This window comes from Macaca thibetana, chromosome 18, assembly GCF_024542745.1.
Source record: "Macaca thibetana thibetana isolate TM-01 chromosome 18, ASM2454274v1, whole genome shotgun sequence".
In the NCBI taxonomy this organism is placed as follows: Eukaryota; Metazoa; Chordata; class Mammalia; order Primates; family Cercopithecidae; genus Macaca; species Macaca thibetana.
The window spans coordinates 23,056,729-23,073,061 of NC_065595.1; the positions used below are offsets into that span (position 1 = coordinate 23,056,729).

A 16,333-nucleotide genomic window follows, 5' to 3' on the forward strand; every position below is an offset into this window, starting at 1 on the left:
AAATTCATATTTACTGAGCATCCTGTATTTTATCTGGCAACCCTGTCTCAGGACAATTCAAGTAGAAAAGGGGAATAGAGAACTGGTAAAGGAAAAAAAAACTTTAAAAGTTGTATTACACTTTATTATGTTATTTTTTAAAAGAAGGAGAACAAACCCCAAACCAAAAATCACTTCCGCGACACATTTCTTAAAAGCTGAAATTAGGTTCCTTTTATGTTAGTGCAAAGATAGGTGCCAAGATGGGGTCTCAGATGGAGTGATTTTAAATCTCAGAAAGAGCTTAGCTGTTTTTGTAAAAAGGAAAGTTGGCAAGTGATTAGTGCCGATGTGGCCCAGCTGCTCTTTTGTACTTTGAAAGAAACAATTAAAATGGCTGGGACATTAAACTTTAAAGAGCTGGGATGTTCATATTCACAAGCTAATTTTAAAAAGAGGCTGGTACCTGTGAAAGGAAGGGACATTTTCAGAAAGGACATGGTCTTCTACCTTCTGGACTCTAAATTTTGAAGAATCGTTTAAAATAGCTCAGAGGTAAATATTACAGATAAAATACCCCCAGGGATAAGAAAGCTGTTTCTTGCTTAGACATGTAGATACCAGACACAAAATTAACTTTTGCTCACTTTTTAGATGATAAATACTAGCATCTGAGAAATTAAATGTTGGAAAAGACAAATCCAGAACTGGTTTCTTTCTATAAATTGCTGAGCTCCTGTGATGTGCTAGGTCCTGGGGTTAAGGAATAGAAATGAACAAAGCAAATCCCTACCCTGGAGGAAGCTCACATTTAAGTGGAGATGACAGATCTGTAAGCAAAGACAGTTCACTCTGGTGAGGTGGTGTGGTTAAAAGCATGCTTAAAAAAGGTTAAAAGTGGCCCTGTGCTCAACACAGGCTCAGCCCCAGCCCCACCACTTACGCAGTGTCTGAGCTTTGGTGTCTACATCTGTAAATGGGAATAAAAATGGGAATAAAGATAGAATTTCTTCAATTAGATCACGAGGACTTACTATGGTAAGCAAAGTTAAGCGTTTAGTACACTGCCCGCCATACAGCAAGTGCTTTGTTAGACCTAGCTACTATTGTAAGTGTGGTCATCCCTTATGAGATCTATGGAAGCACAGAGGAAGGAGTCTGTCATTCCTGCTTAGACGGGGGTTGGGCATGATGTGTGGCTCCTCAGGGGCTGAGGCTTAAAGGAGGGTAGGAGTAGCTGAGGGCATTCCCTTCACAGTGAGCAGAGGGAACACAGGGTGTCCAGGATAGCCATGGGCATGGCGGTCATATGAGAAATGACAGTGTGTGGGGTAACAGAGGTGACCAGGGTCCCCATTATCATGGGCCTCATAAACCATGCCAGGTGTCTGACCTTCTGGAAATATCAGAAAACTGACGGAGCTTAAAGATGACAAGGACATAAATCTGCATTTCTTTTTTGTTGTTGCTGTTGAAAGATAAGCAATTTATTGACCATCCACTTTTCTAAAAAAACACAAATGTGAGAATAACATAAACACACTCAAGACTCACTAGCCCCTGCAAGACAGGAAGCAGCCTTGGACAGAGAGTCTGCAAATGAGTTTCCTTATACCTAATGTCTGAACTTCTCACTCATTCTAGGGTTTCATGTTTTGTTACCTCTTACAAAGGAAAGGAAACTGGCTAGAAGATTCATGTACAAGAAGGTCACAACTTTAAAGCTATTTGACGCTAATGTTGTGTACAATCTAGTTTGCAACTCTGAGAGACAGTATCAAATAAATACTGTCAAATACTACTCCCAGTTAACCTTGACTGTCATTGTTCTTTGAAATTGTCTTTAGGATTGATTATGTCCTCTCGCTGTAGCTTTCGTTTATCCCAGAGCACAAACCCTAAAGTCTATGTGCAGTCTCCATGTCCAAGTATAGATGTCTGTTTCAGGACAACCCTGGGTTGCAGTAGTGTTTCCCTCTCTGTAGTGTGTGCTTGGTGTCACGCCCTTGGACAGGCTGGCCAAATGGCGGCGTAATGCAGGGGTCGATAGGGTCAACTCTCTCTCTGCCGAACTTGCTTCCCTTTCAATCTGGTCACTGCTCATGGTGTAGGTGGAAATCTTGAGCTCAGTGACGACCTTGGCCTATCTTTGGTCTGAAATTGCACTCTTATGTAACCGAATCCGTTTCTTCACCCAAAATTAAATAGCGCTTTCAAAAGTTGTCAGCCATATTCTTAGGAAGTGTCCTGAGACGGAGCTGGAGGGTCCAGGCCTTCCGGCTCTGCAGGGAGTACTAGCACAGCCGCTTCTTTCTGGGCCACCAGGAATTCATGAATTGCTTGTTCTATGTGTGGCCTGAAGATGTGGTTTAGTTTTGGATTCACCACCTGAGAAATAATCCTGTCCACTCCAGCTTCCGACCTCTCTGGCTGAACCACACTCTGCCTCAGACCATCGCGCAGTTGGTTTTCGTTCACTGAAGGATTCCATTCCTGCTTGTCCAGATGTGCTGACACAAAATTATCCGCTTTCTGGCTCAGGCTGTGGTAAGCTGGCTTGGTGTCCTCGTCGGCCTGGCAGTCCCGGCGGAAGCTGTCAAAAAGGCCCCGGCTCTTGAGCTGCTCCAAGATGAGAGCGATGAGCTGAGGGTCGCCAGGGGGCAACGAGGCCGGGTTGATGGGACCGCCACCCCCGCGGGCCCGGGTTGCGCCGGTGGCCGCCCAGGCCGAGGCCTGGCCCGCACCGCCGCTGCCGCCGCCGCCGTCCGCCATGACTGCGCCCCGGGCCCACAGGAAGACGATTACAGCTTCTTCTCCCGGACAGAAGGCCCAGAGTGTGTAGAGGTGGCTAAGGGGGCGGTGAAGGAGGAGGGCCCCAAGGAGGCAGCGGCGGAGGTGACGGTGGCGGTGATGGCGGCGGGGGCGGTGGTTGGGGCGGCCGCGGGGGAGGCCAGCTCCAGGCCGCGGAGGTTGCGGAAGACGCGGCAACAACCGCCTGCTGGATTCCAAGCGCGCCCCAGATGGCGTCACCGTTGACCTTTGCATTGTGAGGCAGGAACCGTAATCTGTGTTTCTTAAAAGATCTCTAAGAGGGAGGTGGGAAACAAATGGGAGTGGGCAAGGGGGCAAACAGGGAGACAATTGCAGCAACCATTTCAATGCTCTACGAAGGAGATGGCGAGGAGTGAATGATCCTGGGGGCCTGGCAGGTGAAGAAGGTAACAGGGATACAAGAGATATTTAGGAGATAGACTCATCCCAGGGATTGGAGACCAACCGGGTGAGAGGCGAGGGAAAGGAGAGGGTCAAGGATGACCCCCAGGCTTCTCACTTGAGCAGGTGTATGGAGGTACCATTTGCTAAATGGAGAACAGGTATAGAGGTGAGGATGGGAGACGGGGACATGATCATGCATTCCATTTGTATTTACTAGTTTAAGATGGGTATGGGTTATTCAGGTGCAGACATCTGCCTATGAAGTCCAAAGAAACAAGGACTCGGGGCTGGGGAGAGACGTCTATCTCACTGAAGATAGAGACTATAGGTGGCAATCACAATGGAGAACTTAGAAAAGATACAGGAAAACCTGGAGAGCCCATGAGGGGGACTGAGAACAACACTAAAAAGATGGAGGGAAAACTACAAGAGCCTTGGATCATAAACTGCAAAAGGGCACATTTCATGAAGGCCATGGGTGAAATGCCACACTGTGTTCCACAAGGTGTCCATTGGCTTTGGTAGCCATTGATGAGCCTAGGGCGGAGGCATCAGTTAGAGGGAGGTCATTTCAACAAGAGAACTGTATTGCAACCAAGAGCCACAAAAGGCAACCACATCCAGCGCCATCCAATAGAGAAGTGCAGGTGCACAGAAAGAACCTTCTATCAACATTTCAAAAGAAGAGCAGATCCCTGATTTCACCCCAACACTCACTTCCCTCGATTAAAATGCCCCTGAAATGTAGACACCAGATTGTTTTATAAGCCCTAGCATAACTTAGAGATAGTATATTTCGCACAGAAAGTTTACACAACAGACTCTGTCAATAACCTCACCCCATAGCTTCTAACATACAAGTACAGATACCTCAGAGGGACATCATTCTGAATCTCATCCCACAGGAGACAGTGAAACTACCAAGACTTCACCATAGCAACCCCCCACCTGTGCTCCTCACCATCCCCATGATTAGCTGAACAAGTCGGTTCCATATTTTTTTAACTAATCAATTTTTATTGAGGAACTAGTTGATGTGGCCCTGTGCTAAGCTTTATGGAGCTTTCCATGTGCCCAGGCCAGTCTAACACTCAATAAATGTTTGCTGTGGCTGTTGTTTAAGATAGGCAACATGGTCAGCCTTTGAAAAGCTTACAATCTAGTTGGAGAGGCGAGATGTTGACAGAGAAAAACGTTCAGGACATATACAGGCTCCATGGGAACTTGGATGCAACAGGCACACCTAGCATGGTATCTGGAACAAAAGACAGGCACCATTAATATTTGCAGAATGAAGACTGCACAGAAGAAAGGAGGGTGTCCCTGTCGTATGTTGGAGTTCACTGAATGCTAGAAGAATGTGGCAGATGGAAGAAGATTTTGCAGAAGTGCTAGAGACTGAACTGAGTCTTCATTTATCCCCTCACTGTGCACGAGCCCTTCAGATTGTGCAGGAGTTCTCTTAGAATGGAATCACCTATGTGGATCTGAGATGAGATCTATGGGTTTCTCCACTCACAGCCTCACCCACAGATGGACATTTACCTAAGCTTTTGAAAGTGATGATAATAACAATCCTACTGCAGTGTTCCATTCTGTGCTGAAAAATATCCACTGTCAAACACCTTTTCTCCACCTCCTCCAAAAGTCTTAAATAGGGTGCTGGCACGGTTTTTCTGAACAGCTGACTTGTATTATTTGTAATCATAGACATTAAGTTACCATAATTATCCCATCACCTTGGATCAGGGTGTAAGGCATAGGACAGTTCTCACCTCTCACTGAGGTTTCAAATCACTGCTCTCGGCTGCCTGGCAAACTAGAAGGCCACTAGAGTAACTTCTCTGACCTCTAGCTGACCTGCAGGGATCAATGAACAATTAATTACTATCATCCCGCTCCGGGAGAGATAGCACACTGCCATTTCTCAATTACAACTGGAAGTGCCCCTTGGCTGACAGCTGCCTGTCGGACAAGGCAAGCCCCATGCTGATTCAAACCAGTGCCTCCCACTGCAGCTACACACACGGATACACACAGGGACATGCCATGTAACTCAGACCACATCCATTCCCCCACGACACTCACCCACAATCACGCAGATCACACCATCTTCCCACCCACTATTCCCACACCTGCAATCACGCTAGTGTCAGACTCTGAAATGTAGATACCAGAGTGTTCTATGATCCTTAGCATAATTCAGAGATTGTGTATTTCACTAAGAAAATATTACAGACTCTGTCAATAATCTCATATCATAGCTTCTAACATAGAAGTACAGATGCCTAGGAGGGACGACATTCTGAATCTTACCTGGCAAGAAACAGTTAATAGTGTTTATGAGTATCAATTTTCCTCATGTATTATGTGGGCACCTAGACCAGTATTGTTCAAGGGTAGGGATGACCCTTGCCTTTATGACTCAGGAAGACTTTGTCTTTGCTATACTTCTTGTGACTTTTCTACAGGTAAAACTTTTGGTGTTTTCCACCTTCATCTCTTCCTACATCTTTAGTGTCCCCTCCACCCCCATCCTAACCCTCTGTGTTCTGTTTCCTCCCCAGTCACCTTGACCACATCACCTATGCCTTTCCTAGCTCCTCCCCAAATACCAAAGCACCTTCTACATATTCACTCCTTTCCAGCCCCATTCTCTCCACTCCTGATAAATGAAAAACCTGGACTGATCAACTCAAACTGAAATGTTTCTGGCTGCTGACAGCTTCAGCTACCACTCCTGGAGTTAATCCTAAAATTCAAAAGAGTAAATATACTTGCAACCTCAGAGGCTCCAGTTCTGCTTGAAGGTGGGAGTGGGCTACTTTTGATCATAGAGGCTCGGAGAATCCTCATATCTCACTATGTGCGTATGTTTCCTGCTTTATTTCTACAATCAATGATCTAAACACTGTTTATTCCATTGGAAAGATCCACAAATGCATTAGCCAAGACTTTTGGTTGCACACAACAGAAACCCAGCTTAAAAAAGGAGGGGGGATATATGGGCTCACTTAAAGACCCAAATGTCTCTCTGGCTGAGGCATAGTGGGATCCAGGTACTGGAACACAATAATCAGAACTTGATCTCTGGTTTCCTCCTGACTGGCTCTCCTCTGGGACTGGATGTCTTAACAGGGCCCTCCGAGCAGCTGCAGGTGTGCATCACCCATAGTCAGCAACTGCCACCAATAGGAGAGCTGCTAGTTCTGAGGAAGAGAAATTCCAACAGAAGTTTCAAGATCATATCTCTTGGTCTACCTTGGATCAGTCCTCATCCTTGAACCAATCTCATTGGTCAGAGGCATGGAAGACTAAACTAGAGACAATTCCTCTCCTTTCCCAGCTCCTGACCTCTACTACCCAGGGCAGACTCAGCCTGTGGCCAGTCATGGCCCCTGCTGATAACTGTACAAGAACAAAAGCCTTTGCTAGCCCAAAGCTTGACTTAGGGAGCCAGTGACAATTTAGAGGAACTGTAAAACCATGGTTTCTGGGCCCTCATCAGCAAGCAAAACCACCTTAAATTAATCAGGTGTAGACTGTACTATCCTGATCAAACTACCAGGCATCTAGGAGGTGATCACAAATATCATAGTTATTAAAGGGACATGCTTATGACTCCACTGCTTACATTTCCACCTTGCCCCATGCCTAGAAGAGAGCAGTATTGGAATACACTTTTCCAGTCTCTCCCCCAACTGCCCCCATCGTGTGCTGCTTCAGCCAGAGGAAGAGTGACTTATCTGCCTGGTGAGATCAGGGAGAGCCAGGCAAATCCACTAGGCCACATTGGCCAAGAGCAGAATCCTTCAGTGGGACATGGACATATCTTGCTGGTTCTCTTAGACCTGCCTGGCTTCATCTCCAACCACGAGAGAGGTCTGCTTCTCTTTAGCAGGAATGTAGTTGGATGTGTATGTTCAGACTGAAGAGCCACACGAAAGATCTTGCTACCCGGTTTTCCAGAGAGTCCTATGCTTTGGGTACTATAATTGACTCTTTGATCTCATTTTGCTCCTTAGTTGGCTAAAACCAAGAGGGGAGAAAGCATGAGTAATTACCACTTCCACCCCTTCTAGCACAACAGTAGCAGCAGACGACAACGATGATGATGATGATGATGATGAAGGTGGTGGTGATGGTTACAGCGAGGTCTCTCCCAAACCCAGAAGCCAGCAGTGACCATGCTCTCTCACTTTCCCTCCCTAAGAGAACCATCAGCCCTGAGTGTCCCCCTACTGGGGGCTGACCCTTGTCTTCTGCAGAGAACACAAAAATAATTGCAAAGTGCTGTCTCCATCCTGCAGAAGCACAGCAGTCGCTTGAGTTTGGACACTAAATCATACCAGAAGACTGTATATCTGCCCTGGGAAGGAAGGAAGCAATTGAAACCCAGTATTTAAAGGCAGTCTCAGATTTATCCTCCCTCTTGACAGCCTACAAAACGTTGGAGAATAGTCCCTGCCTTTCTCTGAAAGATAAAACAGGATCCACTGTCCAGAAATTGGCCCTGAGAAAGTTCATCGCTCATTCTCATGTGACCTTCCTAAGAAACAAAAAACTGCAGGCCAAAACTCTGAGTTTTAACAGCCTTCTACTTTCACTCATTTTCCAAGCAAGTGCTGTGTTGCCTTCTCAGCATCCCATGATGTTCCACTTTTTGTGCATTGCCTTTCTTGTTTTTTTCACCAACAAGGCAGCAGCACTGATTTTTGTGCATTTTCATGGAGATATATCTCACCCACTGGCTTTGTTCAACCCACGCCCCACCCTTAACCAGCAGACCTCCATGACCCCGGAAGAGATTTTGAAGGCCAAATATTTTGGCTTGTTTCCATTCAGAAAGCTTCCCTATTGTTTGGACATTAATAAACTAAAATCCAAAGTCCTCAACCAATTACCTCACCTCCTAATCTAACTTTGGGAGTTTGCTGGCTCCATGTCAAGCCGATTACTGACAAAACGCAATCAGTCATCATGCCTTGTCTGTGGGCAGGTGAGCCCAACCGCCCTGCAGGGCCAGGAGCAAGTCAACATAGGATTGCGTCATCTGCAGCTCTCAGTCTGAAGAACTGTGGGTAACACAGTGTGCTGATAACCCCACTCCCTGTCTTGCAGTAGGAGCTCACACTGTTGACAATTAACCCGATCCAAGAGACCCACATAAATCAATCACTACAGGGAAAACAAAATTGTTCTTGATCTACAGTGACATATGTACAGACAAGGTCAGTGGCCCGGGTTTACAACCTTGCTGTCTGAAGTGAGAATCCGGGGAGGAAGCTGCCGATAGGGGCATTTCCAAGAATTTCCGGAGACCCATGCTGAGCAACCTGCTTTGCATTGGACATTCCCGCCCTCAGGTCTGTTTCCTTCCCTTGACATTTGATGCCCTCTGCACTGGTATGTTTTGTGTTGCTATAAAGGAGTACCTGGGACTGGGTAATTTAAAAGGAAAAGAGGTTTATTTGACTCATGGTTCTGCAGGCTGTTCCAGAAGCATGGCACCAGCATCTGCTGGGCTCTCAGGAAGCTTTTCTGGAAGGGGGAAGGCAGGGGGAGCAGGCGTGGCTCTTGGTGAGAGAGGGAGCAGGAGAGACAGCAGGAGGTGCCAGGTTCTTTTAAACTAAAATCATACAGTGAGAACTCATCACCACAGAGAGGGCACCAAGCCATTCACGAGGGATCCACCCCCGTGGCCCATTTGCCTCCCAGCAAGCTGCACTCCAACACTGGGGATCACAATTCGACAGGAGATTTGGAGGAGACAATCATCCAAACCATATCACCCTCTTTTGGGTTTCTGACTCAGTGTTGTCCCCAGTCCCACAGACTTGCAATTCCCAAAGGGTCCCCGCAACTGCAGGGCCATTGGCCAGGCCCTCTACCCAGAAGTCCCTTCGTCCTTCTCCACTGACACTACTCCTTCCCCTCCCCACTGGAAACCTCCTGTTTGTCATTCAGGTCTCAGCCTAGACATTCTTCAGTCCAGGCAACCTTTCTTGACCCCTCATTTGGCTCAAGGGCCCTTCAGGTGTTCTCCCATAGGGTCTGTATCCATTTCCTGGGGCTGTTGTAGCAAACTACCATAGACTGGGGACTTAAAGCAGCAGTCCACAAACTCTGGGGCACCAGGGACCAGTTTCGTGGAAGACAGTGTTTCCACGGGCTGGTCCAGGGCAGGTGAAGGTGGTTCAGGATGATTCAAGCACATTGCATTTGTTGTGCATTTTATTTCTATTATTATTACATTGCAATATATAATGAAATAATTATACAACTCACATAATGTAGAATCAGTGGGAGCCCTGAGCTTGTTTTCCTACAACTAGACGGTCCTATCTGGGGGTGATGGGAGACAGCAACAGATCATCAGGTATTAGATTTTCACAAGGAGCGTGCAACCTAGATCCTTCACATGCACAGTTCACAATAGGGTTCACACTCTTGTGAGAATCTAATGCCACCGCTGATCTGACAGGAGGGGGAGCTCAGGCAGTCATGCTCACTCCCCTGCCACTCACCTCCTGCTGTGTGGCCTGGTTCCTAATGGGCACAGACAAGTACCAAGGGGACCCCTGGTTTAAATAACAGAAATATATTGTCACACGGTTCTGGAGGCTGGAAGTTCAAGATCAAGATGTTCCCAAGGTTGGTTCCTTCTGAGAGCTGTGAGGGGAGATCTGTCCCAGGCCTCTCTCCTCAGCTTGTAGGGGGCCATCTTCTCCCCGTGTCTCTTCATGTCATTTCCCTTCTATACCTAACTGTGTCCAGATTTCCTCTTTTTACAAAGTCACCAGTCATATTGGATTAGAGTCCACCCTAATGACCTCCCTTTACCTTGACTACCTTTGTAAAGACTATCTCCTAACAAGGCCATATTCTGAGGTGCTGAGGTTAGGACTTCAACAGAAGAATTTGAAGAGGAAAAAAAGTAGCCCATAATAGGACCCTTATTAATTCTCACCTACCATAGGATATTAACCGGCCTCATTCCTCCTCCATCACCCTCACTGAGGGCAGGAATGTTGTCCGACCCTCCCTCTAGTCCAGTATCTGGCATGGGGTAGGTTCTCATTTCTATTCATGATTTCACATGCCTGCCCCTCTCTTCCCTTTCTTCATTGTGTAATGCCCTTTGCTACTGACAGCGTGGGCCCTGGTGGCCACAGGAATTGAACTGCCTGGCATGGGAGTAGGTGGGGTGGGGAGGGCTGCTCAGAGCCCGCCTGCTGTTGGTGACACAGCGGTAATGACCTGGACACAGCTTCCCCATCTGCTTCAACCTCCAGGGAGCCACCACCATGAGGACGAGGGTCCCTCCTTGGCAGGACATGCATCAAGCTAATTCTCCGGCTCCATTTCTTAATCTAATGGGTGGTTCCAGGAATCCAGCCATGTGCTCTAATGGGCCCCTGTCATTAAAGGCTTGGCAAATGCTCACACTCCCAAGCTCCCTGAAGCCCAGGAGGGCTGGCTAAGGGCTGAGAGGCACCAAGGCCATTTTCAAAAGCAAAAGGGCAGCAGGATCATAGTCCGACATTTTTTTAAACCTGCATTTATTTAGTAAATAATGTATGTTAATGCAACATATGCTGTATTATGCAATAATGATAGAAACAACCTGATCCTCCTATCCCAGACTTCACTCGCATCCTGCAGCTGCTCAGCAGGAATCCTGCACCCGCCTCTGGCTGAGGACTCCTCGTCAAGTTCACGAAAGGGCAATGAACGTTTGAGGTCAGCTCCTGGCTGCCTCCTCCCCTGCTGGGCTGCCTGACCTCCTCCTTGTTCCTCCCTTCTCACACCAAGCCATCCACACCTACCACCTTCCACAGACCCTCCTCAGACCTGCAAGACCTCCCTGACTGTGTTGGCCCACAGTGACCTCCAGTCTTGTCAGATCACCTCATCCCTTGTCATTTGGGCATTAGTTGACATACAAGGGGCGTTGCAACTTTACTGCTTCCTCCTTCTGTCTCCTAAGCAGATCGCAGAGTTGCCCTTTCTTCCCCAGGGCACCAGAGCAGTGCTTGGGGCAAGCCAGGATTATTCCAACTTCAGTTGACCGAGAACTTAATGTCACATCAGATCAGTGTTTGCTGGGGGCCTGCGTATGGGGCAGAGGGAGGTGATTGACTGCAGAGGCACATGACATAATTTTTGGGGTGATGGAAATATTCTAATTCTTGACTGAAGTAGTGGTTACTTGGGAATATACATTTCTCTAAACTCACAATTACAGTCTGTGTTTTAATGTATGTAAATTATTCCTCAATAAAGTTAATTAAAGAAAACAAAATCCATGTTATCATAACAACACATAGAACAGGTTTCCCTCACAGTTTGGCAACTATGAAGTTCTAACCCCACCCTTGGTAGACAGCTATTCCGACACTCAATGACTGTGAGAGTTGACCCATGATACTTGTTAGAATCTAGGTTTGAGAGAGCACACAGCATCCATCCAAGACAATGCTATGGGGCCTGTATTATCAGGAAAATTTTGTCTTAGCAGGAGATTGTTAAAATTCACATAGGACATGTTTTATTTGCAAAAAATGGTCCAGGCCCCACCACCAGGAGCCTGGGTTCATGTCTGACAGTCCATGGGTTGTGGGAGGCCTGCTTTCCCGGTGTAGTTTTCTGTTCCTTTAACTATCAAATGAGGCTTCAGGCTGGCTAATCTGTGACACTTCTTTTAACTCTGCAATTCGATAATAAGGCTGCACCATTCCTGTGCACTGATAAAGTCACCAAGTCACTGGAAAATTGGTGCCCGTGACATCCAACATACTCCTGACACACACATGCCCTTTCACGGGCCCGTTCCTAATTCCTGGTTCTTTGCTGAATTCTTCTTCCATCTCTTAGTTTTTCCTGAGTTCTTGTCTGGTCGAGACTTTCTCACCTGCTTCTCTATTATTCTGGCAACTCAGAGATAATAAGTTTTTTGTGGTGATGGTAGAACCCCCAGCTTTTCTAGTCTACCTTCTCTCTTACATGAGAACTCATGGTTGAGTGCCCTCTGGTACTCTGCCACGGGAAAGCACCAGTACAGCATGAGGACTTTATCAGTTTCAGCTCACATACTCCTCACGGTTCTGTGAGGTAAGTTTTATTATTTTATTTTCACTTTGTAGAAAAAGAAACTGAGCCATAAACAAGTTAGAGGGACTTGCCCAAGCTTACTCAGGCTATGCATGCGACAGCAGGATTGGGAAGTGAAGGCCTCAGTCCCCAGCGTCTGTGTGCTTGACCACGATGCCATTCTGCTTCCCTGAGACCCAAGGTAATTCAGGAAGACTGCTACCACCACGTTCTCTTTTCTTTATTAAGGAGAAATGCAACGAATATGACATCCAAGAAGAAAACCCTTCTTCTAAAACAAAATGGGTGATAGGATAATCCCCAACTAATTTTTGGATAATTTTTGCCTAAAGTCTTATCATTGCTGGGAATGAAGGGTTAGTATTGGAACTGCAATTATTAGTGGGGGTGGGGGATGTAGGTGATTTCCAACACAGATGTCCCCTCCACCCCACTGGAATTCCCACAAAAATGTCACAGAGCCATAGAAACCTCCTTGGGCAGGCTCCCAAACTTAAAGACAGATTGCCCTTAACATGGAACAACCCCAGAAAGACCTTTATCAAATTATGCCCTTATGGTCATGGTGTTTCATATATTCCTTGAAGGAGAATTCAATGTAAAATGAGTTTAAGAAATGCTGGGAGTTCAAACACATCTCCTTACTAGTGTACTTCAAAACTTTTATTATCACAAGTGAATTGCGAATCTCCCAACATAGTTTACCATGTTTATTTTCACCATGGAAGGTTGTTGTTGGTGTATGTGTGTGTGGTAAGGGTAAGGTAAGGGTAGGTATTTGTTTTTGCTAAATGCCTTTCATTAATACCATCTTGAGGAAAACACAAAACGACATTTAGAAAAATACTGCTACCATGGGTAGAAGACAGGGTGAAGACTCAGACAAGTTAATATGGTGGCCAGCCTCCAAGATGGCTCCCAGTGATTCTCGCCTCTGAGTATTCCCATTTTTGTGTAGTCTCTTTCCACATAAGGCTGACCCGTACTGCTAAGTAGGATATTTCCAGAAAGGATGGCATAAGACTTCTGAGGCTAGGTCATAAAAGACATTTCAGCTTCTTTCTTGATCTCTCTTGGATCATTAACTCTGGAGGAAGTTGACTGCGATGCTGTGAAGAACTCAAGCAGCCCAGTGGGGAGATCCAAGTGTTATAAAGAACTGAGGCACCTCACCAATAGCCAGCACAGGCTTGCTGGTCACAAGAGTGAGCCATCTGGGAAGCAGATCCCCCAGCCCAGTCAAGTCTTCAGATGACTGCAGTCCCCACTGTCATTCGAGTTCATGAGAGATTATAAGCCAGAACTAACCAGCCAAGCCACTCTTGAGTTCCTGACCCACAGAAACTGTGTGAGATAATAAATATTAATTGTTGTTTTAAGTCACTTTTGGGGTCATTTGTTATGCAGCAATAGATGCCTAATACAGTTAAGCAGAACTTCCATGATGTTTCAATGTAATGAGTCTTTGGGAAATAGTTTATACCCTTTAGAAATGAAGAGCAGTGGTCTTCTGGCTACCATATTTCTACAACTATATAACTTCTGTAACTACAGAAAAATAACAGCAGAAACATTTGAGAAAAACATTGGGGATGTTTTTCTGAATGAACAGGAAGACCAGTGGTGATTGGTACTAATGTGTGGCTCCCATAATTTCATTTTCATCTACTACATGTAGGTACATGTTTTCTTTACCTATAGTAAAACGTTGACCTGCATTACATTAGTTTTTCTATATAATAAGAACAGCACGTTACTCATTACTGCTATCTGCCTGTCTTGGGCTGTAAACCCCTAGCTGCAAGGACTGATAGTACACCTGGAACAAAAATTATCATTTTGCTTAACAGTTGTGCTTATGGAAAAGGTAACAGTGTGCTCAGAGCACCATTAACCCATCTGTCAGCTTTTAGCCTGTTCCTGAGAGTCTATGAACTTAGTCTTAAAATCCTACAAAGAAGGAACTCTCATAATCTCAACAAAGGATCACATTCTATTAATATTTTAATGTCTGCTTTGCTACAATAAAGTTTTGCTATATTATGAGAGAAATTTTGAGCTACTGCCCAGAAGAGGATAAAACAAGATATTTAAAGATTCAGTACTAAATAATGTTAATAACACCAATATGATGCCTGGTCTGAATTTTCTTGGAAAAAAAATACATTTTTAAAAGATACACATGAATAGATAAATATAGTCACAAACTCTCAAGTTGAATAAGGGAGGCTACATTTCCCTGAGCCTTGGAACAAGGATAATAAAATATTGCTTTTATGGAGCCCTTTTCTTGGAAAAAGAGCTCATAAAACTTTATCATACATGTATTTGCTCTCTTAATGTAATCATTTAATCTCCCTCATGCTTTTCTCGAAGGCATCTTTACTACCATGTGGCGGGGACTCCAGACTAATTGTGTTTACAGACAATGGTCAAGCCATCTTCTGAAAGGCCTGATTTTCTGAGGGAATGCAATAGTAAAAAACTCCAAGATTTTTTTCCTTTATCTGAAAAACAAAATTATTGGGGTTTACTAGGATTGTAACCAGTGTCCCTATGAAGCAATGAGCTTGTTGTGCTGATTAACCTTATCTGCTGCCTCCTCATTCATTCTCTTGGTCACACAGGTTGCCGTGGGAGAGTAAACACAGCCCTAGACCTTACCTTTTCACCTCGTCCTAATCTTCCTTTAGGGGCTCCTAGCAACTGTCTTGCCCACAAGAACCCAGTAAAAAGAGGAGGGTTGTGAGCTCAGACAAACAATTAGGCCTTTTGACCAACCAATATCAACCAAGAGAAGGGAAGGGTGTGAGCTCAGACAAAGCAATTAAATCTTGCAACCAATATCAACCAAAAGAAGGGAAGGATGTGAGCTCAGACGAAGCAATTAGGTCTTTTGACCAATATCAACCAGGATAAGGGAAGCTGGGGGGCTTCCTTCTGCAATCTTTATCAAATAAGTTAAGCTGACTCTCAGGGGATGATATAACCTCTAGGTTAGGTGTGTCCATGCCTCGTGCGTTCTTTCATTTTGCCCAAAGAAGTGAGGTGCCAAGCTCTCCCATCTCCTAATGGAGTGTTGGGCTTTGCTCAAGAGGAAGGGGCAGTGCAGGCAAACCAGCCACAGGTGAGGGTTGGGCAGTGCTCCAGGAACTGCCTCGGCACTCAAACCCAGAGCCCAGTTTTGTCCTGCTCCTGGCTGCCTTTCTTACCAGAGATGCCCCTCTATCTATATTGAGATTTTACCTTTTTAACGGTTAATGAAAGGAGAGAAAGATGCAATTACCAGCAGTTTAGGAGCCAAGAGAGCATTTCCAAAGCCAATGCTCAGATGTCTCTAGTCATTATTCTCCAATTCTCTCTCCTAATAGAGCTGGTTATAGCTCTTGATCTGAATAAAATTTCACATCCACGTCTTTCCTCACACCCTGCTCTTGATGGAAGTCCAGAAGGCCCAACAGATGATTGTTTGAATGAATGAAGGATAGATGAATGAATGAATAATTTTTCTAATGGAATAGAGCATTCTATCTTCAGAACAATCTGGTGAGACACACAAGTAATGTATTCTTCCACTTTTAACAGATGTGCAAACTGAAGCATGGAGGGATTTAACAACGTCCTAAGGTCACATGGAGAATGAGTGACACTGAATTAGAGCTTACAATGCTCTAAGTGGATAGTTCACAAACTATGTCTTGCTTATGCCCATTTAGTTGGGCCATTTAGTTGATAGGTAGTTAGCCCTGTTCCCTCAGCTTGGGGTGGCCCCGTTTCCCCCTTCCCTGACTCTGATCCATAAGCACCTCCCAGTGCTCCCAGGCTTTCGTGGTCCAACAAAACCCTTGTTTCTTCCCTGGTGCTGTCCTGAGACCCACGCATGGAAGTAACCTCTTCCTCCCTGGTGCCTCCCTAAGGCTGCTCATGATTTTCCATCCTGGCTCCTCTTTGCTCTATCCATTGGACACCCACAGCCTTGCCTGGATGGCCACTCCCACTACACCTGGGAAAAGTCTAGTTGGAG

General features: G+C 45.6%; 1 protein-coding gene and 1 long non-coding RNA gene across 2 annotated transcripts; one reads left to right on the plus strand and one right to left on the minus strand.

Annotated features, from left to right (window-relative positions):
* Positions 1-1,430: 1,430 nt before the first annotated feature.
* On the minus strand, positions 1,431-3,005 carry BOD1L2 (biorientation of chromosomes in cell division 1 like 2). Its single transcript, XM_050767128.1, has one exon. The coding sequence runs from the start codon at positions 2,749-2,751 to the stop codon at positions 2,215-2,217; it is 537 nt and encodes a 178-aa protein (XP_050623085.1). The 5' UTR covers positions 2,752-3,005; the 3' UTR covers positions 1,431-2,214.
* Positions 3,006-3,047: 42 nt separating this feature from the next.
* On the plus strand, positions 3,048-13,671 carry LOC126940966 (uncharacterized). The gene is made up of 3 exons (XR_007721013.1): positions 3,048-3,197; positions 12,342-12,490; positions 13,403-13,671. It is a non-coding gene; the product is annotated as an uncharacterized LOC126940966 (long non-coding RNA).
* The last annotated feature ends 2,662 nt before the right edge of the window (positions 13,672-16,333 follow it).